The sequence below is a fragment of the Cheilinus undulatus genome, linkage group 4 (genome assembly GCF_018320785.1).
Source record: "Cheilinus undulatus linkage group 4, ASM1832078v1, whole genome shotgun sequence".
In the NCBI taxonomy this organism is placed as follows: Eukaryota; Metazoa; Chordata; class Actinopteri; order Labriformes; family Labridae; genus Cheilinus; species Cheilinus undulatus.
In genome coordinates this window covers 53146181-53171539 of record NC_054868.1, presented here as the reverse complement: position 1 = coordinate 53171539, position 25359 = coordinate 53146181, and the positions used below count along the sequence as shown (strand labels likewise).

At 39.9% G+C, this 25359-nt stretch overlaps 1 protein-coding gene across 1 annotated transcript; it reads left to right on the top strand.

The window, feature by feature from the left end:
- On the top strand, positions 1 to 25359 carry LOC121508191 (B-cell receptor CD22-like). Its single transcript, XM_041784837.1, has 15 exons — positions 1 to 109; positions 198 to 277; positions 631 to 978; positions 1078 to 1293; positions 1428 to 1781; positions 8271 to 8346; positions 11329 to 11685; positions 13482 to 13706; positions 14328 to 14667; positions 14889 to 15116; positions 15216 to 15473; positions 20319 to 20579; positions 20783 to 20870; positions 20988 to 21030; positions 24727 to 25359. The coding sequence occupies exons 9-15, from the start codon at positions 14364 to 14366 to the stop codon at positions 24823 to 24825; spliced, it is 1281 nt and encodes a 426-aa protein (XP_041640771.1). The 5' UTR covers positions 1 to 109; positions 198 to 277; positions 631 to 978; positions 1078 to 1293; positions 1428 to 1781; positions 8271 to 8346; positions 11329 to 11685; positions 13482 to 13706; positions 14328 to 14363; the 3' UTR covers positions 24826 to 25359.

Sequence of the window (25359 nt, the reverse complement as noted above, 5' to 3'; positions counted from 1 at the left end):
AGTCAACAGTGTGAAAGAGGAAGGAAGTGGTTCACTTTAACAGCTTGACTTCTGCCTTCTGATGATCACAGAGGATCGTTTGCTGCAGAGTGAACATCTCCTCCCTGTTGTAAGTAGACTTAGTTATTGATGTGATTATTTATTGACTCAGGTCATGTTCAGTCCTTCTGCCAGTGTCTTATTCTGTATTTCTGCAGTCAAACAGGGAGAAGAGGAGCAGCCATGACTATGAGAGCAGCAGTGACTGGACTGGTTATCTTTCTTCTCTCTGTGCCAGGTACTGTATTCAATCATTCATTCAGAGCAGAATTGAAGTTTTTGTGTGTATTTTAGAAGTGAAGTCTAAAGCATTTAGACATTTGAGAATTGCTGTGAGACCTTCTATATAGAGGTGTGTACATTTCCAAATCATGTCCAATCAATTGGACTCAGTCGAGTCGGAATCAAGGTGTAGAGACATCTCAGCAAAAGGTCTGAATACTTTTGTCAATGTGATATTTCAGTTTTTTATTCTTAATACATTTTCAAACATTTTTAAGAGTACCAGTACTGTTAGCATCTCCACTATGAATGAAACTCCAGATCTTTTCATGTTTCTAACTGTAGTTCCATCTGTTCTCTGTGTTTTAGTGGTCCAGAGTCAGAATGGCTGGGGAGTGACTTATTCACAAACTGAAGTCTGTGCCTTTGAAGGATCAACAGTGGAACTAAGCTGCACCTACACATATCCATATTCTGACTATTATAGAGTTACTGAATCATTCTGGTTTACTAAAATACAGAATAATGAACCTGTTGATGTGAGAACAGACTCACAGTACACAGGACGTGTGACGTACAGTTGTGAAGGGAAACGCTGCACTCTGAGAATCACTAACGTAGAGAAGAGAGACTCAGCTACATACAAGCTCAGATTCATAATTAACAGAGATGGTGGCAGATTTGTAGGAAACCCTGGAGTCATTTTGTCTGTTAAAGGTAATGTGATTTCTATGTTTATTATGACAACAAAACAAACCTGCAGTTTTGTATATTTTTGATTCTTGACAGTAAAATAATCTTATTTCTCCTCCACAGATCCGGATCTTAAGGTGGAGGGATCTTATTCATGGCCCAGCATAAAACTAAAATGTCTCAGCCGTTGTCTTTCACCTCATCATGTCTCCTATGTCTGGTACAAGAATGGACACAAAATCTCTGCAGAAGAATCTTCTTATTCAGACAGTTATGTTCATGCAGACAGCTACTCCTGTGCTTTGAAAGGCTATGAGGATTTCCCCTCTCCTCTGTACTGTGAGTTTACTTCACCATCTGCCACAAACATAACAGCATCTGACAGATGAAGTATTGTTCTGTATTTTTAATGTTGCTGAAGCATTTTTATTCTAACCAACTTTGATTTTAAATGGTCTTTTTGTATCTTTCAGGTTACTATGGTTCTTCCTGTAACAAAGTGAAATACACTCACAGAACCATCTGCTCCTTCAGAGGCTCATCAGTGGACATCTCTTGTTCTTACAGAAGTTATGAAAGCATCAGGTCAAAATTCTGGTTCAGATCTGATCAAAGTCAGCAGGGGCAACATGACCTATGACCTAAAGACCTCAGAGAAGATTCCCAGTATGTAAATCGTGTTCAGGTCACTGACGGTGAGAGTGGAGACACCACCCTGAGAATCTCTGAGCTGAGAGAGAGCGATTCAGCCGTCTATCGTTTCACATTTACAGCAGGAAGCTCTGGATGGGGGACCAGTTTACCTGGTACAACTCTGACTGTAACAGGTACAGATGATATCATTTTAATTTGTCAATAACTAATAGTTTGTGATTAACTGTTTTAGTACGTAAATATTTGACTTGTGTCTCATTATCTTCTGTTCTCAAATATGATCAGTTTTGCGTACATGCATGCAGGATAATCCACATATCCAGTCTGTTTTTAGAGCTTTCTGCCTTCTTCTAGTGGGATGTCAGAGTGTTTGGAGTTTCAGATCTCTGAACTGTCCACCAACAAGCTTTAGTTCACATTAGGGGCTTTAAGACTGCAGGAACCAGGAACCTTTTCAGGACCTTGGGATTTATGATGCTATGTTTTGGTTAATGATAAAATATTGATAAATAATAATAATTATCAATCTTAACTTTAAAAGGGTGAAATTATCTGATTTAGACATTAAACAAAGATAGATACAGTCAGCACCAATGAATGGTTGGAAATACTTTTTCTAGCTTTAGAATTACTTAGTGGCTAAACTTTAGTTGACTTGATTTAACATTTAATAATAATAATAATACTACTACTAATAATAATAATAAATTTATTTGTATAGCACTTTTAAAAAAATGGGTTTACAAAGTGCTTTGACAAGTGCAGAAGCTAGCAGAAGAACAAAGCAACAAACCCAAACAAAAGACAAGAAGACAGAAAACATCATGCAAACATCAGCAGAATCCAAACACTTAAAGAAACTAACCAGAAATATGGAGGAGATAATAATTCATCAACATCAATATACATCAAAACTTAGACGTCATGTGATGCCATGCAAACTAAGACATCATGGACATCATCAGGATGCAGGCAAGACACTGACATCAAGTACCATAAAACAATAGGAACACAGGCAATGCAGGAACCCAGCTACACAGGCTGAGACCGAGAGGACCAGAATTAAAACGTGAGAAATTACAAGAAAAACAAGGAGCAGTAAAAACAAAACAGGAAATAAACAAGAAAAGGCAGCAAAATGTAAATAAGAGGGCAAAACAGATAGTAAAGCAAGATAAAACAAGAACTAAATCTGTAAAAACAGTAAAATTGATCAATATTGTAACAAAGGTAAACAAACAGGAAGCAACAAAGACATGGAAGCAAAAAAGTGAGGAAGACAATAACGATGAAAACAGCCAAAGGGCAAGGAGATAAAATGAGGTTGACAGGGAGTAAAGGTGAGATTAAGAGGAAATTAAACTAAAATAGGTAAGAATCTGTGAGAAGATAAAAACCAAATGAGAAGAAGACGACATCACATAAAAGCAAGTCTATAAAAATGAGTTTTAAGAAGAGATTTAAGAGATGTCACTGATTCTGCATGCCTTATCTCCTCGGGCAGGTCGTTCCAAAGTCGAGGGGCTCTGATGGAGAAGTTTGTTTGATGAAGCTTTAACAGTTAATTCATTAATTCTTCTTCCTACTGTAAAACTTCCTGTGCAGGGTAAAAAAAAGGAGGTATTGGAAAAAATACATTTTTCTTCATATGGGTGCTGTTTGTAGTCTGTAAAGTTAATGTACTGTTGAAGAAGACAGGGTTGGGGTTATAGTACACCATGGGTCTCAAACTCACGGCCTGCAAGAAGATATTTGTGGGCCCCCACTTGACATCAAAGTGTAGTGTTTACGCACGCACACTACAGCCTCAGTCGCAAAAATCCACCAGTTTTTGCTGCAAATCAACAACACTGCAGCTTTAAAGCCAGCAAAAGGCTCAATTCATGCAACATCCATAATATGAATAAGCATTAAGAGATTAGAACAATTCAAAACAGGTGCCCTAATCCACAAATGCATTTAATTAACACACTGCAGCCGACAAAACACACCCTTCATAATAAACAATCTTCTGGTTGTTATGGTGAGGGCAAACGCATCAAGTAGTCCTGCTTGGTCCAGGGCTCGGGTTCTGTCTGAGTTTAGAGCCAGCAGTAGGCTACCAGGGCGCTGGTCTGAGAGTCTCCGCTGCTGTTCCTCAACTCATTCTTTAAACAACGCAGACATCACAGCTCACTGATGTGACAGGAAGAGTCAGAGATATGGATAGGAGTTTAAATAAGTCTATAAAGGCTCAGAGATATGGATAGGAGTTTAAATAAGTCTATAAAGGCTCAGAGATATGGATAGGAGTTTAAATAAGTCTATAAAGGCATCCAGAGATTTTTGCCTTGTAAAACCAAACTTCTCCTGAGTGGGATTAAAACAGCTGCGCTCAGGATGACAAATGTTTCCCTGCGTAATTGTCCCTCAGCCACAAAAGCAGACATCGTGTCTCTCTTTGGTGAGTGACTCTGTTCAATATCTCGTCTGATTTAATCCCTGATTATTACAGATTATTACAATCTATAATGCCAAAGTAATATCAACTAGTTTTATTTACATATGTTTGAATTTTATGTCAACAAGAAGTGAAATTATGGTCTTGGTCACTTAAATTTAAACGGGACATGGTTTATAAATCCTGTGGCGTATTTAACTCCAGGTCTCATCAAACAGTAAAAATTCCTCTCATATCAAAAAAAACAAAACTTTATAACTGAACATTTATTCTTACAGGCATGAGACATGAGGCATGAGAGGTCGGCATGTTTGACCTTGACGCAGCGCTAAATCACGCACAGAGATGCTCCAGTTCATGACGCGTGCAGGGACGTCAGGGGGATTCAGATAGGGTGGATCTGCAGAAGAACGACTGTAGGGCTCATACGTGTGTTTAAAGTTTTCACTCAGCAGGTGAGGGTTTGCAGCTTTATAAACAGTAACAGGGCAGCAGTGCGGCCAGAGCGAGAGTCTCTCTCACTCTTTCTCTCTCTCTCTCTCCTCTCTGGACTCTGTGCACTGATCCCAGGCCAGGTGACATAGGGCTCAGATCAGGTTTTGTGAGCAGGTTACTGTTTTAAAGCCATAAACAGTCATGTTGAATGAATATTAAATGAATATTCCAGTCTTGTAAATTCATCATCAGTAGATTCTAAAGACGTTAAAATCTGTAAAACTTGTCATATGTTACAAGGTCAGCATATTTTTGCCTGACCTGTTTAGATCACCTGCAGGTAAATTCTCTTTTTAAGGTAGCTAATTAACCCTTTAGTGTGCAAACATGCAGCACTCATTAAATGGTACCTGCATCTTATATTGGACTAACCTTGTAAAGCAGATGGATACGGCCATTTCCTTGTCTTCACTGGTGAATCCATCTTGCAAAGCTCCCATCTGAACCGTTTGGGCCCGGTTAGAAAGTGACAGGACCAATCAGCAACGAGGGGCAGTACTTTCAGGCGCAGCAGAGTCGTGAAGCAGCATCAAGAGCTGGTGCAGTTATGGAGGAAGAGATTAGCGTGGATGCTGCTAAAGCGCTAGTTTTATCAGAACTTGACGACATTTCTACATTAAAAGAAGGAAAAAGAACAGCAGTGAGTTCTTTTTAAAAACGACAAAAGTCGAGTACACTTTTTTTTTCAAAGCCTCTGCCTTTTCTCAAACGTTCCCTATTGAAATTTTCCCAGTGTCAGGTTAATATTGGATCATTTCTCTTTATAAACATTACTGCAGCCTATATATCAGTTGTTGGTCATATTGATATTGCTAAAAAATTGTGCAGCCCACAGGACATCTCGTTGGAGCAAATCCAGCCCCGACCCTAAATGAATTTGAGACCCCTGTGCTACAGCCTCCTCCACTGCTGGAGTCAGAGCCCCAGAACCTGTAGCTCAGTCAGAAAGACCCCAGAAACGGGTGTCACTTGAGGCATTTAGTGTCGCTGCAAAAAAGCAGAAGTAATGAGAAGCAGGATCGCCATTTACACTACTGCACTGAACCGTTCTTAATTGCTGGTGCTGCTGTGAGTTTTGTTTTTCTGTAAAGTGATATGGCTGTTCAAAGTAAAATAAATAACTTGCACTAAAAAGTTGTGGAGATGGTTGAATATTTGTATGACTACATTATATCTGAGTTAAGCCTTGCAAAAAGTGTTTTATTGAATAGACTGAAAACACTGAAATTACATAAAAGCAAACTAACTCTTCCTTTAAAATGCTGTTGGTCTTGAGAATCTAGGTCTAGGTGAAAGTCTTTTTACAACTTGAATGCTTTATTAGAGAACAGTATACTGTGTACATGCCCTTGGGCTAAGGGCAAGAAACGATGCCTGATCCGGCTGAGACTCTGAATTCATGGCTGAAACACAGGAAAATTGCACAGTGTACACCCGGCTTAAAAGGTTCAAACTGCAAAGGATTATGCAGTTCATTCAGTCAGTTTTCACATCTCTAATTAGTTGTTGTTAGTTGACTGCTAGCTTTTCATCACTATCTTTGAGTTTTCATGTTAAATCTTTGTTGGAGGAAACTGAAATGAGCTGAAAAATCCTTCATTCTCTCTCCTCTGTGTATCCATTAAAACTGTGAAGTCATGCAGTGATGCATTGTTGCAGTGGGCCTGACTAGGGATTAATGTAGTCAGAACAAACTGTTCAGATTCACCTCATCATCAACCACACATGTGCAAAGTTTCCAATACCAGGAAGTGAAAGTTTGTTCACTGTCTAGTTCAGAAAACAGGCCAGGGGGTTTTCTGTGGTACAAATCTTAGAAGTAAGAGTTAGATATGAAGCTTAACTCACTGAGTGCCATTGACGTATATATACGTCAAAGTGTTTTTTCAGCGGCTGGCACAAGGGGGCGCTCTCACGCTCCCTGTGAGTAATTTTGGGGCTTCTGGGATACGTAGTCGGAACACTACAGTCGGAAGTGACGGTAGATGAAACATCACAGGTGGAGACCCTGGGCTCAAAGAGCAGAGCGATCATTACGGAGGTAATCTAAGCTAAAAGTTCTAACTTAGACGCTGGAAGAAACTTTAAACTTTTGCCTGAGAAATCGCTTACTCACTGAAACCGACACTGAACTTAACAACAGCGAATCCAGGGATCGGCGCTTTAATTCATCTGTCTATGCGGCCAAGAGGCTAAAGTATGCCGCGAGGTCTCCCCTGTGCATCGGAGAAATAAGGCAGCCTCTCGCCAGGCCGTCCAGTTCCAGAGCATGGATGGCATGACAGTGACTGAAAGCATTATTTATTTTACAATAAAATAACATTTCTAATACAATTTTCAGATTTCTTTTATGTCACTGAAGGCAAAATTAAAACATTCAAATCACTGTTTTGCTTGACAGACTCTCTTTCACAAAAATGCATTTTTCTCAGCTTTCTAGAAAACAAGGGGTCTTTTTGGTGAAACTAGCCTCTACTCAACTTCAGATAAATCAAGAATGGATCAAGCTACAAACAAATGGTTTTTTCTATGATGAAATAAAGAGTTTCTTCTTTCATTTGAGCTATTCTGTGTTTTCAGAATCATAGTACAAAATATTCTGTGGGTCTTGAAAAATGACTCAAAATGGCCAAAAATGCTGGCACAAGCCACTTTCCATTTTATAAAAGGGCTGGCACTCAATGAGTTAATGAACTTTATCTTTACCTTTGACCTCTAAAATTGAATCAGATCATCCCTGAGTGAAGGTGAACATATGTTCAGAGTATGAAGAAAATCTTTTGAAGCATTCTTGAGATATGTTCACATGCAAGCAAAAGTCAGACAAGTACTTGGTAAGATTTGAGTTTTTCAGTGTAGTCCAGCAGACATTTCTGATTTAATTGCAATGCTTTCCTGCTGCCACCAGGTGGTAGTAAAGAGTCATATTTTGATATTTAAATAAAGAACTGTTGTGTGCATTTGTATTTTTACTGCATCATTTTTTGGTCCCTGTTTGTTAAATTTCATATTATTTTATGAGTCAGGCTACTATTGTGCCCCATTCATTCCAAATATCTCTTTATTTTATAGGATTTATTTACAGTTTCCCCTTTCATAGTTTTTGGTTCTTAAATTTACATTAAAATGGTCAAAGGATATGTTATTATCATGTAGGACAGCTTGGGTGTTGAAAGTTTAGTCGCTGTGACTGAGGATAGCAGGGTAAAGACGGTGAAGCAGGCAGATTTCAGCTGCATTCATACTGAGTGGTGGACAGGAAGTGGGCGACCACAACTGTTGTCATGCTTGTGTTGTGGAAAATATTATCACCTTAGCTTTTTTTGTCTGAGTCAAAAAAAAAAACCCCAAAGCTTATGAAAAGTCTTTGTCTCACAATGTTGAAAAACATCACCAAGAAAAAAATAAATAAATAAATGCATTTTTCTGCAGACGTGAAAAATGTAATATTTTATGCTTCATCATGTCAGTAATGAATTAAAAATATCTTTATAGTGTTGTTGAAGTGTTCTTCAAGTCATGGTTGTAACCACACCGAGGCATAGATTAAAACTGTGAAGAGGAAGGAAGTGAGGTCTATTTTAACAGCCTGTTTCTGACTCCTGCTCCTAAACATAGAGGACCATGACACTGAAGACAACATGTAGATTGACTGGAAGGATTTGATGTGACGGAGCTATATCTTGTGGTTTTAACTATCTTTTTAAACATTTTATGTTACTGATAGCACATGAAGATGAAAACAGCAGCGAGGAATTCAACAACAAAGAGAGGATTTGTCTCCTTCCTTCTCTCTTTAACAGGTAATTTACTTTGATTTCTACAAATCAGAACCCAAGAGGAAACTTGTTGTGAGCCATTTTTGTCAGTTGTGCCTCTGTTGTCTTTTGCCATTATATATTAACGACATATTTTAGTTGCTTTATTGCTGTCAGAGCAGACAGAGGAGGTTAATGTATAGTTATTCATTTTGAAGTTCAAGTTTTGGTTCTCTAAGTGCAGGAGAGGTGGCCGATGACAACCTTTGTGTAAAAAGTTTGCCAGTCTTACATCCATACACAGTTAAGCACAGAAATTATTCATTTAAAAGTTTCATGCTCAGGGGAAACCAACTTTTGTTTTTGTTTTTTATTTTTTATTTTTTTTAAAGACAGGGTTATAAATAGGACTAGTAGAGGAGAAGGGACAGTTAAGTTTGGTTATCACATTTTCATATCCTGCTAATATAGAAGAGAAATAGAGGGAGAGAAAAAGAAATACTCTCATCTCTATATTTACATCATTTTATTTGGGCTGGATGACAGCACCTGGAAAATCGAACTACAAACCTAATTTGTGTTTTTGATCCATTTGGAGGGTGATGTTATGTAGAAGAGGAAAATACTCAGATGTTGTACAGTTATAGAGCTTTGAGGGAAACACTGTGTAGTTAGAGAACCACCTCTGCTCCAGCTCTAATGCATGTGCTGTCCATGTGTGAGGAGAGGGAGAAAAGCGAGCTGGTGCACGGATGTTTAATAATTTTTCAAAAAATATTGTAGTGGCTGCCCCTGGGCCAATAAGCCATACCAACCATCAGTAATCATATCAATCATCTCAGTTTTCTACTGGGTGTGTTTGTGCAAAGATTGACAGCTCTCACCAGTCTTCTGAGCCCCCCAGAAATCTACTTCCTGTTTCATGACGAATGGAAAATTTTCATTCCAGTGAATTGAGCAAGGACAATATTTGAGGATGTGGCTGGAATTATTTCAACAGTATGTGGAATACCTTTGAACAAATGGATTTTTTTGTGAGGACCGGCCACTTTAATGACATGATGAGACAAACTGATGAGCTGCCATGGCCACACCCTTTGAGCTTGGTACAACATTTTCATAACTTTTCATCTTAGAGGGCTTTTCTTATTTTACACCTAAAATGAAGTTGATTTGATGAAAGTCCTCAGAGGAGATAAAGCTAGAATGACCCCTGGTAATGACTACTTTGATCAGTATTTTTACAAAAAAATGTACAACAGCTAACTTCCTGTTGAACTGGCTCTGTGGGTCCAGGAGACTTTTTGTAAACATGCTGAATATGTGTACCAAACACATGGGAATTTTTTCTGATTGGTGTTTATCATGTTGGTGTTAGAATTTACCCTCCAATGTTAGCATGTTATAATGGGGTCACAATAGAGAACATCCATCACATGTCCTGATAGCTGATTAATGACTTAGATGCTGAACACTGATGAAAGACTCTGGACAAGATGAGAAGTGTTTTAGCAGTTTGTGCCACAAACGGATGTGTCTGAGCTCGATTCTGCAGCAAGTTCTCAAAGAAGCTACAGTTTGTCACCAGTGGTGAGAAGGTGTTGTTTCACAAGTTGAAAAGCTGCTGTCTGTGCACTCCAACATGTTAGTGCAATGTTGAGGGTGACACTTGCAGCTTCTTCAGAATGAAAGAGTAGTTGTGATACGATACCAATGTGGGGGCGATGCTACTTTATAACCAACAGTTTTCCACAGAGAGCAGAGAGGCTGCTGGCTCAGGGGGGTCATTTCACACATGTTCAGCCTGTGATATGTCAGACAAATGCAACAGCAGACAGTGTGCCTACAAACACACTCAACACTGCAGAGGATTTAAGATATTTTGGTATTTATGGAAGTGGGTTAAATGAGGTATTTGGTAATATTAATGGCATTATCTGTCATGAAGTCCACTGGCTCATGCTCTGAGTTTAATACTTTAATTGGGTTCGTTCTCCTGCTTGAACAGGCTAACAGCAGCATGACAACATACCCCAACCGTAACGGCAACAACCCTGCTTCTATGGTAGCTTAACTGGGTGTTTAAACATTTGTCATAGTCTAACAGCGACCTCTTGTGACTAACTTGAGTAAGATACATTCAAATCACATCACATTATCCTCCAGAGATTTCAGTTTGCATAGTCCCTTTAGAGTGAGGGCAGCAGCAAGGAAGCTAGACTTTACAGGATGTAGCAATTTTAAGGAAAAATAGGCCAAAAACACAATGTTGGCTCAATGGTACGTTAAATCTAAAAACCCCAAAAGCCTCTGTGTTTTCAGTATTTATAATGCAAACTTTGTGTACCAGCCGAGACATCAACAACAAACTAAAAAAGAAACTACAATGAATGATTTCAACTCCAGTGTTGAACATGTGCCTTTTGCTGTGGACATGAGGGACACCTGCAGATCTACTGCTGTCATGAGTGGACTTTAGGTCCAACACTTCTTCAGGACATTTCAAATAAAAGATAGCGGCTCACAGACACCTGCAGCCTGCATCACTCTCCATCCAGAGTTCCCTGCCTTTCCGAACATCAGTGCTTGCAAAGTTAGCACGGCAAAATAGTGCCAAATGCAGAGGTTTTCTGGGTAAAAAAAAAAAAAAAAAAATTGAAATGCTTACAAAATATTCAATATAGCGTACAATTCAGCCAATATGCGTGAAATAAAAATATTTAGTGCTCACATTTTTCTGGAGGAGGATGTACTTCTGTCAAACATAGATTATTCTCCAGTGCTTATGTACTTTGGAAAAAAAAAAAAAACCTCAAAAGTGTTTATGGTTGTCTTTTCATCACATAGTTTTCCATATTATCACTGCACTCTCAGCCCTGCATCCATAGGCTATCCATGTTTTATGCATCCTGTGGCTGTAAGACAGCGTGGGCATTCCTGAGTTCTTTTCTCCCTGAGCTTTACATTTGCCTCTGCAAGTAAAATTGTAGTTCTGATAAAAAATGTCTACTTTTCTCTGTGTTGCAGTGGTACAGGCTCAGAGTGACTGGAGAGTGACTTCCTCTTCCTCTCAGATCTGTGCTGTGGAAGGATCAACAGTGGACATACCATGTTCTTACACATATCCATCCAGAAGGAATGAGCATGACACCGTAGTTTGGAGATCTTTCTGGTTTGTGAAAATGAATGGAAACGACCCTTTGGATCTGAGAAACGACCCAGATTACAGAGGTCGTGTGGAGTATCGCTTTCATGATAACAGCTGCACCCTGAGGATCACCAACGTCAGACAGAGCGACTCAGCTGAGTACAGATTCATGTTGATGACAAACCAACCAGAGGGAGGAGTTACTGGTTCACCTGGAGTCACTCTGTCAGTCACAGGTAACAATTTTCATCTAGTTTTTTTTATTTTATTCCACTAAATGTCTGCTCTTTGGATGCTTTTTCATTAATACAACTGCACCGATGGAATAAGCCTATCTAATGTCAGGTTGTAGCAGTGTAAAAATAAAAAGTTTAAATGGGGGTAAGTATATGTATGTTTCTGCCATTGTATATTTGTTTCTGTAAAAAGAGAGTGAGGGTAAATGGGAGCATGAGACTGACAGGAGGATTGATGCAGCATCAGCAGTATTGGAGGTATTATGTCAGAGTGTTTCAGTGAAGCATGAGCTGAGACAGAAAGGAAATCTTTAGATTTTAGATTTACATCCTGAGCCACACCTATGGTCATGACCAATAGAATAATGCTGTGGATAAAAGCAGCCTCAATGAGAGATAGATAGAGATAGATGGGGAGTTCAGACATCTGAAGGGAACAGGAAGTACAGCCGCTGCTCCTGGTCACCTCACTTTGGAGGTCCTCTGGGCATGTCAAACTGGGGGAAGACCTGGAGGCAGATCCAAAACACACTGGATGGATTATATATCCCATCCTCCAGGAGTAGCTGTAAAAGGACGTCTGAGTTGGCTTGGTTAGTCTGTGCCACCACAACCCAGCCCAGAAAAAGGGGAAGAAAATGGATGGATGGATGATTGGACACTGGCATTAACATGGAAATACACTGCAGTGTGTCAGTGGCCCTCATAGTCATGCAGAACCGATGGCTTGACCAGATTCCATGTCTGTCATCAGGTGGATCATCCTTGCAAAGCATCAAGCTTATTCACTTGTTCCAAGTCAGAGAACGACTGGCTAATCAGCACTGTTGAAGAAAAATAAGGTTCTAGCTACAGGCATGGTTGAATGGAGACAAGTGAGGACATTTTCATGGATGCATGATACAGGGCTCCTACAGACATTTCAAATTTAAGACCTTTAACAGACCTGAGCTGAGCAAAATTAATACCATTTTTTGTGTGGAAAAGGGAAAAAAAAAACAAAAAATTGAAGGCATGGCCCCGCTAAATCAGATAGTAAATTAACTGTTGTTGATTGAAAAGATTTTTTGGTTATAACCACCCAAATCTGATGATTTTGGTACATTTAATGCCTTTTTTCTACCAATATATTGATACATATACAACAAACATGTACTCAAAAAAGAGTGGTTAAAATTGAATAAATGTAGGTAGAAAGCAAAGACTGACAAATATATAAGACTTTTTATGGCCTTAAATTCAGAAAGTCCAATTTAAGACTTTTTAAAGGTCTGCAGGAACCCTGATGGTCAGACCTGAGGGATGCATTTGTAGTGTTTTGTTATTGCAGCCATTTTATGAATAGGGAACTGTGTCTTCCAGTGTTGCATTGTCTGCTTTTATGTACTTGCAGGATGTTTGATGTTAATGAAGCTGCTTCATCTTTCACGTTTAACTTGTTTTCTCTACATTTTTAGTTGTTTTTGTTAATTTATTTCATGTTAAATATTGTTTCTAAAATACCAATGTTTTGTTTCTCTAATTGTTGGAGATATTTCATGTGGGTGGCTCTTGTCAGTCATTGTTTAGTTTGTATTCTGCAGTTTAATGCATCATGTTGAACTTTTGCTTTTTGGATATTCTTTGATTGAGAAGTTCATAAATTTGGAAGTGTTGATGTTGAGGAGATACCAGAACTTCTGTGTTCTGTAAGTTGGTCAGGTTTTTGATTGAAGGGATTAGCATAATGACACTTATGTTAATGAGTAATTTATTTCTTAATCAGTGACATTATTGGCTCTTCTTTACATACCCAGCTCTACAGGTGCAGGTGAGCGGTGGAAAAAGGGACAGGTCTTATTATTCTGCAGTGCTGACGTGCCATGGCAGCTGCAGACCCACTGCTCCTCTTTCTTACATCTGGTACAAAAACGGAGAGAAAATGAAGGAGGAAGCATCTTCTTTCTCAGGAAGCTTTTACTCTGCACACAGCTTTGCCTGTGCTTTAAAAGGATATGAGGATTTCCCCTCACCTTCAGTGTGTAAGTTTGATATCTCCATTCTATGGTACCTGTTCTACACTATACTTTACACTCTGACTCCTTACAGATCAGAAACAGCCACAAAAATATCTCTGGTGTCCTATGATAGTTGAGACATGAGTCTTCATGTAAAAATTAAAGGCTGGCATTTAAAAATCAAAACAAACTCTCATTAAACTCTTGTTTGTTAAAACTCCCAGAATCACATAAGCCTGGGCTGTTCTGCAATGAGGAGCTTTAAATGTTTGCTTTCCTAGAGGTTAAAGCCTGAAACCCAGTTATTATTTATAAAAGGCCTCTTAAACACAAAATTTAACCAAAGAAGGCAAATGTTTCATACATTTAACTGTCAAATGATGACCACTTTTGTCTGAGCTTTTTGGTGAGAAAGACAAAATAAAAATGTTCCTGAGGATGAAAAATAAACATGAAATTTTAAATTCAACACTGTTTCTCATATATGCTGTAGATACTGTTATGTGGGAATAGCTGAGGAGTTTTGTGCTTAAAATCTTCCTATTCTTTAAAAGCACAAGAAACTAGCATTTTTTAATTTGTACCTTAACTTGTTCGAATGTTTTTCTTTAACTTGAACTAAAGCTACTTTTTCTTTAACTCTAGGTGTTTATGGTCATTCCTGCTACAGAGTGATGTACGATGTCAGAACCATCTGTGCCCTTAAAGGCTCATCAGTGGACATTTCATGCACCTACTACAGCTATTGGAGTCCTGAATCAAAGTTTTGGTTCAGTCCTGATCGTGAGTGGTACAGAGCAAGAAGACCTCAGTAAAGACCCCCAGTATGCAGGTCGTGCCCAGATCTCTGACAGCCGGAGTGGACAGTCCTCTCTGAGAATCTCTGAGCTGAGAGAGAGCGACTCTGCTCAGTATCACTTCAAATTTAAAACAAAATACATTGAATGGGGGAACAGCTTCGCTGGTACAACTCTGACTGTCACAGGTAAACACAGATCAGACTCACAGCAGCACAGTTAAGAAAAATTCAATCTTCTATGTTCATAACTTCAGGACAAAACATAACTGATGATAAATTCTTTAATTATATTGTTTCATTTTTGTTGTTGATGTCTTGATTTATGATCCTGTTAACTGTAAGGTTAAAATAACAGCATTCTATTGCTGTTACTTTCTGACATTTCTGGGTTTTTCTCACATGTCCAGCTCTCCAGGTGAAGGTGATCAGTGTAACAGTCCACCAGGATTATACTGAGGCAGAGCTGAGGTGTCACAGCAGCTGTAGTCCTGCTGGTGGTATTTCTTTTGCCTGGTTGAAGAACGGACAGAAAATCCTGAGTGCTGAAAACTCTTCTCATAGAGATCGGCTTTATCCAGGAGACTTTATGTCTTGTGCTTCAAAAGGACTTGAAAATTACGCCTCACCCTCTGTGTGTGAGTAGACATCACTCCTGTGGCTCATCAAGATCTCAAACACAATGTTCTCTGATATTTTCTACTCAGCATATTTAACAGATGTTTATTCTCCTCCAGATGCTCTGAAGACTCCCTCTGTGTGGGTGAGTCCTCTGGATGAAATAACAGAGGGCAGTTCAGTGACTCTGACCTGTAGCAGTGATGCTAACCCAGCAGCTAATTACACCTGGTACAGGAAGAACCAAACCCTGTCCAGTGAGGGAGCACAGCTTGTCTTCAGCTCCATCCAGTCCTCTGACTCTGCAGAATATCAGTGTGCAGCTGAGAACCAGCTGGGGAGGAGAGAATCTAAACCCGTCTTTATCCATGTCCAATGTGAGTGGAATGAGAACAACGAACAACAAAATAGAAATGTAATGTTTCAATTTCAAGATAAGAGTGACTGTTCCAATAAAAAGAAGATTTAATGGGGCTTAATAGTAATAGATATAAAAAAGACTGAGGCAACAACAGGTTAAAATGACACCACATATGATCCCAGTAACAAACTTTGCACAATATCTAACATGGTGGGCATTTCGTTGCACTGACAACTGTAGTTTCATTAAAAACACATATATTGTGAATAATTATATTACTGCAATATGATAAAATATATGAATACATGATTGCAATTATTTTAGAAAGTGTTTCACAGAGTAAAAATGCCCTCTCATCTCTGCATTTCTGTGCGATTTTAAAGTTGGAGAGAGGTTTTGAATGAATTCAGTAATATTGAGGCCACAAGGAATTCAATTGTGTTCAATTGTTATAGCTCAAACTGCACATAGATGGCATGCAGAGGTGCTGGCTGATGCTTTCTCTTTCTGTTTGGCGAATGTTGTGTCACTATTTTTTCATCTGCCTTGGACAATTTCTGGATATATCCATTGAGATTAAACTAGAAATGGAGCTGTTTCTAGCACTTATCTGGTGGACCTCAATCGCCATTGCACTGAGCAAAACGACTTATCATCATCTGCACCCTCATCTCTCCACCAGACTCCAATGTACTAGGGACATTTTGCTGCATTATAACACCCCCGTACCTCTATCGGATTCGCTTGTCCAACACCTGGAAAATAACTTAAAGGGGCTCTATGCAAAATTTAGAAAAATATCAGTGTAGCGACACCGCCGGCCATAACGAACTACAACAACATTTTGTTGTTCATCCACGATGGCACGTTCCCTGCTTATGAACGAGTGTCCATTTTATCAGCTGATACACACACAGACCAAGGTGATTTACCGGCATCGCGTATACGGAGGAGGTAAGTGACGTAACACTTAAAAGTTCGACGAACTAAAAATGAAAATGAAAAAAGTATATTTGACCCTCTAGACAGAGGGTCACGGCACAAAATTAAATATTTGTTCATATGAGGCCAATAAAAAAGGACAATATTTTCATGACCATTTCTACGCATGAACAACTTCGCTACTCAGTGCAGACTTTAACAGTTTTATTGTCTTTTTAAGTGTGTAATGTGTATTGAATGGGACATGTTTCAGAGCAGAAGCAACAGGGCAAACATTGCTTAGCTCTGACAGTGGTGCCTCGACCGCGGATATCAGATAGCTGACATTATGTGTTGAAGATATTTTACAAACTAAGAATCAAAAAATAAAATCAGTAAGTTGAGTCCAGCGCCAGGAAGCAAGAAAAAGATGCAGTGTTGTCCGGAAAACAGTAAATGAGCAATGTGACATTCTCGTTGTTTGGATATCATCTTCGTAAGCAAGCTAACGTGAGGTGGCATATGTTTAATATAACATGAAACACTACATCGTATTTCATGGTCCGTAGTGATGCCTTACCTTTTCAACAGAAAGACGGCAATCTCTAGATCGGGATTTATTCCGAGCGCCATGGCTTCCTCCATTTCTCAAACGCTCCACCGATATTTATCCTCGATTTCCTCCTGCATCTGTCACATTCTCTTTTAGCTTGACGGGCTTCAGCAGACAAAACTATCTTAGTTTTTTATGTTTTCGAGGAGTTTGTGTGGGTGTTTGGGCTGAGCTAGCTGGTCCTTTACTCACGAAAGCAGCCTTCTCCATTCAACACACCGTTGTCAGGTATAAACAAAGCAAGGGAGTGCGCGCATTACGCAGTACCCGACGTCACTGCCGTTGAGATTTTGCGGAAAATTCTTCACAGAGAAATGGCTCCACAGACTTATACAGGCAAACAAGGAAGACACAAAGAGCCTCATTCTTCACATCAGGATAAAGTGCGCACCATTATATACTCAAAAGTTTTAAAGCAAAAATCTTACATAGAGCGCTTTTAATAAACAGACACAATTAAAGTTTTAAGCACACTAAATCACAGAAGCGGGGCAAGAGGGGCAGGGTTCACCTGGCTGTGGTGACAAAAACTGAACCGCCTCCTGCTTCCAACAATGATTCTGGCCAACATGCAGTCCCTCTGTAACAAAACAGATGAGCTTCAGGCCAACGTGCTCCATCTCCACCAGTACAGCACAGGAACACTTGTGTGCTGGCTTTGACTGAAACCTGGCTCTCTTACAATGATTCTGACTCGGTCCTACTCCTTGACTGCTTTAGGGTTCCTATCTGCACAGATAGAGAAAGTGATGTCACGGGGAAATCCCATGAAGGCGGGGCTTGTCTCTATGTCAACCGGAGGTGGTGCAACAATATCACCATCAGACAGGGAACATGCACCCTGGACATTGAACTGCTGTCTGTGCAAGTCCACCCTTTTATCTCCCAAGAGAATTCCCCCAAATTTTTATCCCCGTGGTCTACAGCCAACACCAAAAATGTAGCACACGTGATCAGACAATCCACAGAGAGGCTGTGTCCGAAAGCTCCTGTTTTTATTCTTGGGGATTTTAATCAGTGTAAACTGAGATCAACTCTGACTCATTTTATCAGTATGTCACCTGCCCAACTTGTTTTAATAAGACACTTGGGTTTCTATTTTCGTAGACCAGCCATCTGCCCTGCGCTGCGCCAACGGGGTGTGTCCAGGGCATTTTGCAATTTTTGTGCATGGTGCAGTCCGGTGCAGCACGGGCGCACCCACGCCTCCGTCCCTCCCACCGGCGCAAGTGGCAAAGAGGAAGGAGAGAAGGCATGAGTGGGTTTAACACAGCCAAGTGTAATCTTCACCAATCAAATGAACGCCTCTCCTTGCCTTTAAATGAGCTGCGGGCAAGGCGCAGTGCCAATTTCACCTCACCACCACCATGGACGAAGACAGCAGCAGCAGCTCCAGGCGGCCAAACTTCTCCCAGGAGGAAACTGATGTGCTGGTCCGGGAGGTCCAAGCTCGCAGTACCAGAATATATGGTAATGCTAACAGACCTCCACGGGCTGATGATGCAAAAACTGCCTGGGAGGGAGTTACTAATATTGTCAATCAAGTTTGCCCAGATATTCTGAGAACCGCTGTCCAATGTAAAAAACGGTTCAATGATGTAAGGACAAGTGCCAAAAAAAGCTGTCAGAGCAAAGAAGGCACACCATGGCCACAGTGTGCTGGAAAGAAGTTCGCATCCAGAAAGACATCTATGACCAGTCATAGTGAGTCTGTTACATGTATAGATTTTAGAAGGAACTCAAACCCACCACTTTTAACTGTAATTAAGATGGAGACTGTGAAGTTAAGTACCTTGGTGTGGTCGTTGACAATAAACTGTCTTTTAATGAAAACATGGACATTGTTCACAAAAAATCCCAGCAACTGCTGCCCTTCCTCCGGATGCTCAACAGGTTTGGGGTGTGCAGCAAATTAACCCCTTAGACCCTGTTGTATCATATTTGATACTCTTATGATACCTCTATCTAATCAATGCAATCAATACATTACAAAAAAAAAATCTGAATACAATCTGATGAATGATAAAAATGCCCTCAAGTGGACTATCAGTTACCAGAAACACCTAATGTATCAAATGAGATTCAAAACATATATATGATAAATTTGATGGAAATTTGAATTTTTTGGATTTCAGTAGAAAGTAAAATAAAAATTTCAGTTCCAAAGAATTAGAATTTTTGGTCTATAATTCGTGTATTCAGGCTTTAAGGGGTTAATGTCGGTGTTTTATCAGTCCATGGTTGAATCTGTCCTGACCTTTGCCATCATCTCCTGGTTTGGCAGCCTCTCATTAGGAGATAAAAACAGGTAGGAACATGTTGTTAAAGAGGGGGTATTATACTTTCCTGATTTTTAAAACATAAAGTCACAATGTTGGGTGTCCATACTCCACGTATGCAAATTTTCAAACCGCAAGATAAACGCATGTGGCAGTAATCTTGGAATTAGTGTGTAAACTGATGAAAACGGTTTGTTGGAAATCTCTCAGAGATTTTCCCGAGACGAGATTTTGATGGAGCGAACTGATGAGGTCATCGCAATAGGATCTCCTGACTGGTTCGTGGTTCGTCCGGCAACGCGGAACAGACCGCCCCCACAAGGCCTTTCAGCCATTTAGCTGTTTAGTAACACAGTAGTTAAACACTTACCAAACAGATACGTCCTGCTCTATCCTTCGCTGCTGCTGGTTTTCTTCCCCCTCTCTCTCCAAGCTATCAGGGTCAGACTCCGGGTCTAACACCTACGGACGTATATCAAAATTCGCATTATTTTGCTCAGTTGGACCGGTTCAATTCAAAGTTTTCAACTACTAGCATAACAACATAGCCACATTGGAGGGGGCGGGCACAGAACATTGAGTCCTGCTGCCGGCCAGCCTCTGGAAAATCGGCCAATCGGAGGAAAGCAGATCTTTGGGGTGTTAGAGAGACAGCAGCGAAAACAAAGCGTTTCAGATGGAGGTTAAAATAAGGGTTTTTCAGGATGCCAGTGTGAGAAACATGAGTTTTTTGAGCTGTAAACCATGTGAAGCCACTACGTGGGTATCAGAGAGATGTGAAAAGCCTTGAAAAAAGGCATAATACCCCCTCTTTAAAGTTGTCAGTAAAATTATTGGTCCGAACATTGACATGGGAATCTAAATAAGAAGTGTTATGTAAATACAACTGTCACTCCTCAGTAAACCATGGGTTTCCAAGAAAATTTTAGTGGATTATTGATGCTGCTGCAGTTTTTAAAAATAATGGTTCTATTTTAATTTGTGAAATGTTATGAATGTACAGTGGCACTGAAACACATGAATTATGTTTTGTTGTGTTCTCCTCCAGATGCTCCAGAGCCTCCCTCTGTATCAGTGAGTCCCTCTGCTGAGATAGTGGAGGGCAGTTCAGTGACTCTGACCTGTAGCAGTGATGCTAACCCAGCAGCTAATTACACCTGGCACAAGGAGAATGAAGACTCACCTCTAGCTTCAGGGCAGATCTTCACCATCTGTAATGTCAGCGCTGAACACAGTGGGAATTATTCCTGTGAGGCCAAGAACACAAGAGGGCGCCATAACTCCACCTTCACTCTGACTGTTGTGTCAGGTAAGCTCTCTATTATTCATTTTCACCTGCACAGACACAGGAGAGACTCTGTCTCAACTGAACTACTAACTAAAGGTTATCACAGAATGGAAAAGTATTTCCCAGGTATTAACATGACTTACATTTTGCCCCTAAATTGTAATCACTGACTCAGGAACATTACTTTTATTAACAGTGTCTCATTTATCTGATTTTAATTCCAGAGAGCTCAGTATTCATACCGATTATCTCCAGGATAACTCTGAGACTCGTGATGACTCTTCTTCTTCTCCCCTTGATTCTGTGGAGGAGGTAAAACAAGAAGTGTTCACTCTCATCTTTACTTTTCCTCCTCAGACTTGCTCTGTTCTTTGTTGATTCTATCAAAGTTTTGATCCCCCCTCTCCTCTTTTTAAAAACTTACTTCAGGAAGAAGGACACTATGGAGGTTGAACCTGCAGAAGCAATGGAGGTGAGAGAGAGAGGTCTTACTGATGGAACTTTCCATAAATCACTGTACTGGTGCTTTGGCACCTAAATACTCTGGAAAAAGATGTGACATTAATTTACAACTAAAAACAACTATCTGAGTAGAAATGAGCGATTCTTTAGATCAGTGGTTGCTTTGAGTCTCCAAGGATAAACACCAAATAACAGGATACATTGTAGTAAAAATAAAAACATCCATTTTAATGATTTTATTTCTCAAACCAAACAAAACAGCCCTAAACACAATGTTCTTACCCACAGACCTTAGTATGAACTATTCATCAGTGTTTTATTATGATTTTAGTTATTATGTGTAAATCTTATTTTAACAGCCTCAGAGCAGACAGAGCCTGGAAATCTCTGGAGACCCCCTAAGTGGGTCCTGGACCACAGGTCCAAGGCTTTAAATCAATCCACAGATAAGGCAGACTACTGAACCTAAAACGTGATTAGAGCATCCGTCCTACAAATGTCATACCAAAAAAGTTGGGATGTTGTCTGACATGGAAAAACAACAAAGTAAAGAGGAAATTCTTTTAACCTGTTCAATCTTCAAACTTATAAATGTTATTGGGTGTTTTGGGTTTTTGATACGGACAAATGTATTTTGAATTTGATGCCAGAAACATGTTCCTGAAAAGTTGTGAAGAAAAGACAGGAAAGCTAACAAAACACCTGGAACTTTCCACCTGTTGGTGAGAACCAGGGAAGGACTGTAGTGCTGATTTGAAGATGATGGGTGTTGTTTAGGGTGTGTCGGTAAGAACTCTCTTGAGCAGTTTCCTTCTTGAGTTCACTCATTTATTCCACTTCACAGATGAGGACAAACATTACATTTTAGGCTTGATTCATAACTGAGTGTTGAGAGTGAGTATGTGTGTGTGGTCTGTAAAACAATAAACATAAATCAGACACGGTCTGTTTCCATTAGGGCTATCAAAATTTATCTTTAGTCACATTCGAATTTCATTTATTATTTTTTACAGAATTCGAAGTATATTCAAATATTTATGCACATTTTAAAAATGAATATGTATGCCAAACGTTCAGTTGCTTTAATCACCGTGTAGTTACACATTTGTCCACTAGAGGACCCACCAACATTACATCACAGATTCCAATGAAGTAATATGAGCAAAAACTAGTTAATGTGAATTTTTTAACATTTTACAGCAAACACAGCCATCTGCATCATTAAGATGCCTTTAATAGGTTTAATATTGTTGGTCAACTTTAATACGAACAAACAGGTTAGAAATTAAACGTCAAACAAAAATAAATTATATTGTGCAGCTTATACGGTGATGACATGTTTTTAAAGAACAAAACATTTTTTAAAAATGTTGGTAATCTGTTCCCTACAGTTTGTTCGCCAAAAACACGAGGTGATCAACGTTTCTGAATCAAGAGCAGGGCGTTTTTTTTGTTCACAACTGTCCCAGCCGTGGAGAAAACCCTCTCTGTAAATAATAATAATTTTCAGCTCCCGTTTAACCTTTTCACACACCTCCTGATGCTCGTCGCCTGCTCGTCGTGCTAGTGGCCATTGCTGCGCCTCTGTGTTTTGAGTGTGAAAACTTTATTGTTCATCATGTCACGCGTCTATGACGATACATTTGGTTTCTGTACACATATGTGTGAAGTAGAGGCCAAGGAGAGAGGGAAGAGACTTGAGAACGATTAAAAATGTCTAAATATATATATTAAAAAAACACAGTTGAATAGTGATTTAAGCATTTAAATTTCAATACGTTTTTAATATTTGAATTATATTCAAACCCCGAAATTCATGCCAACAGCCTTAGTTTCCATTGCTGTCTCTTATAATACACTCTATATGCTAATACAATAGCAAGGAGAACCTCAATAGCACTCGTTATAGCAAAAAATACACTGGAAATGTGAACATAACTACAAGAAATAAAGGTGTGCATGTTAGCAATGTTAAGGAAACATATAGGTGCTATAAATGCATTTACTTGCTCTTCTTCTAGCTAATATGCTAAACGCTAATGCTAATTGTGGATGCTAAGCACTAGTTGTTTACTTCTAAACATGAAGCATAATCAACACAGGAACTAACTTAAAGCACTTATTACTTACTTATTCCTAAGGACGCAGCACAGTAACAAGGCAAACAACAACTAGCTCTGATCCTCTCACAGCTGCATCTGCTCTGAGTACAACAGGGATGAACACAGGAAGGGAGGGGCTGTGACATCACACACAGGGAGCCTTTCGTACACCAGCAGTGAGTAGGTTAACTGGTAACAGGTGGTAGTACCGTGATTGGGTATAAAAGGAGAACTCCTGAAAGGTTCAGTCATTTACAATCAGTGGCGTGAGGTTCCCCTCTTTGCCATTTGTCCACTGCATGGCTGAATAGTCCCTCCGTCCATCTGTCTGTCTGTCCATGTATTCCTCTCCTTCCCCTTATCCAGGGCTGGGTTGTGCTGGTAGCAGGTTGTGCAAGTCAACCCAGACATCTCTCTCCCAGCCGCACTTTCCAACTCCTTGTGGAGGGACCCTGAGGTGTTCCCAGAACAGATAGCATATATAATCCCTCCAGTGCATTCTGGGTCTTCCCCAAGGTCTCTTCAGCTGGATGTGCCCAAAAAACTTCCAAAGGGAGGCGTCCAGGAGACATCAGATGCCTGAACCACCTCAACTGGCTCCTTTTGACTGGAAGGATTTGAAGGCTCTACTCCTGGTTCCCTCTACATGTCTAAACTCCTCACCCTATCTCTGAGGCTGAGCCCAGACACCCTCTAGAGGAAACACATTTTGGCTGCTTGTATCCATGATCTCATTCTTTCAGGCCTTACCCAGAGTTCATGACCATAGTAGGTGTGGGTTGGGAGGAAGATTGACATAAAATGAAAGCTCTGCCTTCTAACTCAGCTCCTTTCTCACCACAACAGTCTGGTACAATACCTGCAGTACTGCCAACACTACACCAATCTGCCCTTCAATCTCACACTCCCTTTTACCCTCACTCATGAACAATACCCCAAGTTACTTGAGCCAGAGACTCACTCCCCACCCGGAGGGAGCCATCCACCATTTTCTGGCAGAGAACCAGGCGGTACTGACTCTCATCCAGACCACTTCACACTCAGCTGCAAACTGGCCCAATGCCTGCTGGAGGTCCCCAGCTGAAGGAGCCAGCAGAACCACATCATCTGCAAAAAGCAGAGACTAACAGTTTAAAAACAACATTGCTCAACGTGTAACTACAGGGTATTTATAGATCTCACTACTACAGTCCATAATATCATCAAAAGATTCAGAGAATCTGGAGAAATCTCAGCACAGACGGGGAAAGTCTTTCTCCCTCAGACAGCGCTGCTTTATAAACCATCATCATTCTGTGATGATATTACAACATGGGCTCAGGAGCACCTCAGAAAACCATTGACAATTAACATAGTTCCTCACTGTGTCTGCAAATGTAAGTTAAGACTCTACCATAGAAAGACAAAGACACATATCAACAACATCCAGAAGCTCCGCCCACTTCTCTGGGCCTGAGCTCATCTGAGATGGACTGACCTAAAGTGTAAAAGTTCTGTCCATCTCTGTCAGCACAGCCATAGCCATAGATCATTTTTGGTTTGTGATAAATTATTTCTTAAGTAGACTCTATCTTTTTAGATATATGCTTCTCGTCTGCTCTCAGTTAAACTCTGATCCTGCGTACGAGAACATCTCAGCCGTCACTGCAGCACAGAGAGAAGACAGAGGAGCAGGAAGATGCTGTATGAAGTCCTCAGGTTAGAGCCTCCTGCACTGAATAAACAGAGCCACTGTAGATTTACAGTCATCTATGTCACATGTTACAACCATACTATACCAGTATTCCATTCACTTTTCTGTCATGTTCTTTAAATGCTGTTGAATCAGGAGAAAACTTCCTGTGGAGAAGTGGGGACATTTACCTTCAGCCGCTGTAGGCTGATATGAATTCATGTGAAATTGTTACTGAGAGACAAAAATCAGGCTGAAAACAGATATAAAATAATGTTATAATTACCAACAGTAAAAGAGGAATGGAGATGAAACATCAGCAGAAAGCTGAATTTGATGCCTTAGGCCTGTTTGTCAAACTCAATCACAGCAGGGGCCAAAATCTGAATTTAGGTCTAACCCGAGGGCCTAACAGGCCAAGATTTTACTGAAAACTTTCAACTCTGTTTTGACAGGTAATGAATAATAGGGAAAATTAAACAGTGATGATAAATGATTTGAAGATTTCTTTAAAAAAGTCAAAATGATTAAATACCACAGCATCAATGTTACTGTGTGTCCATGT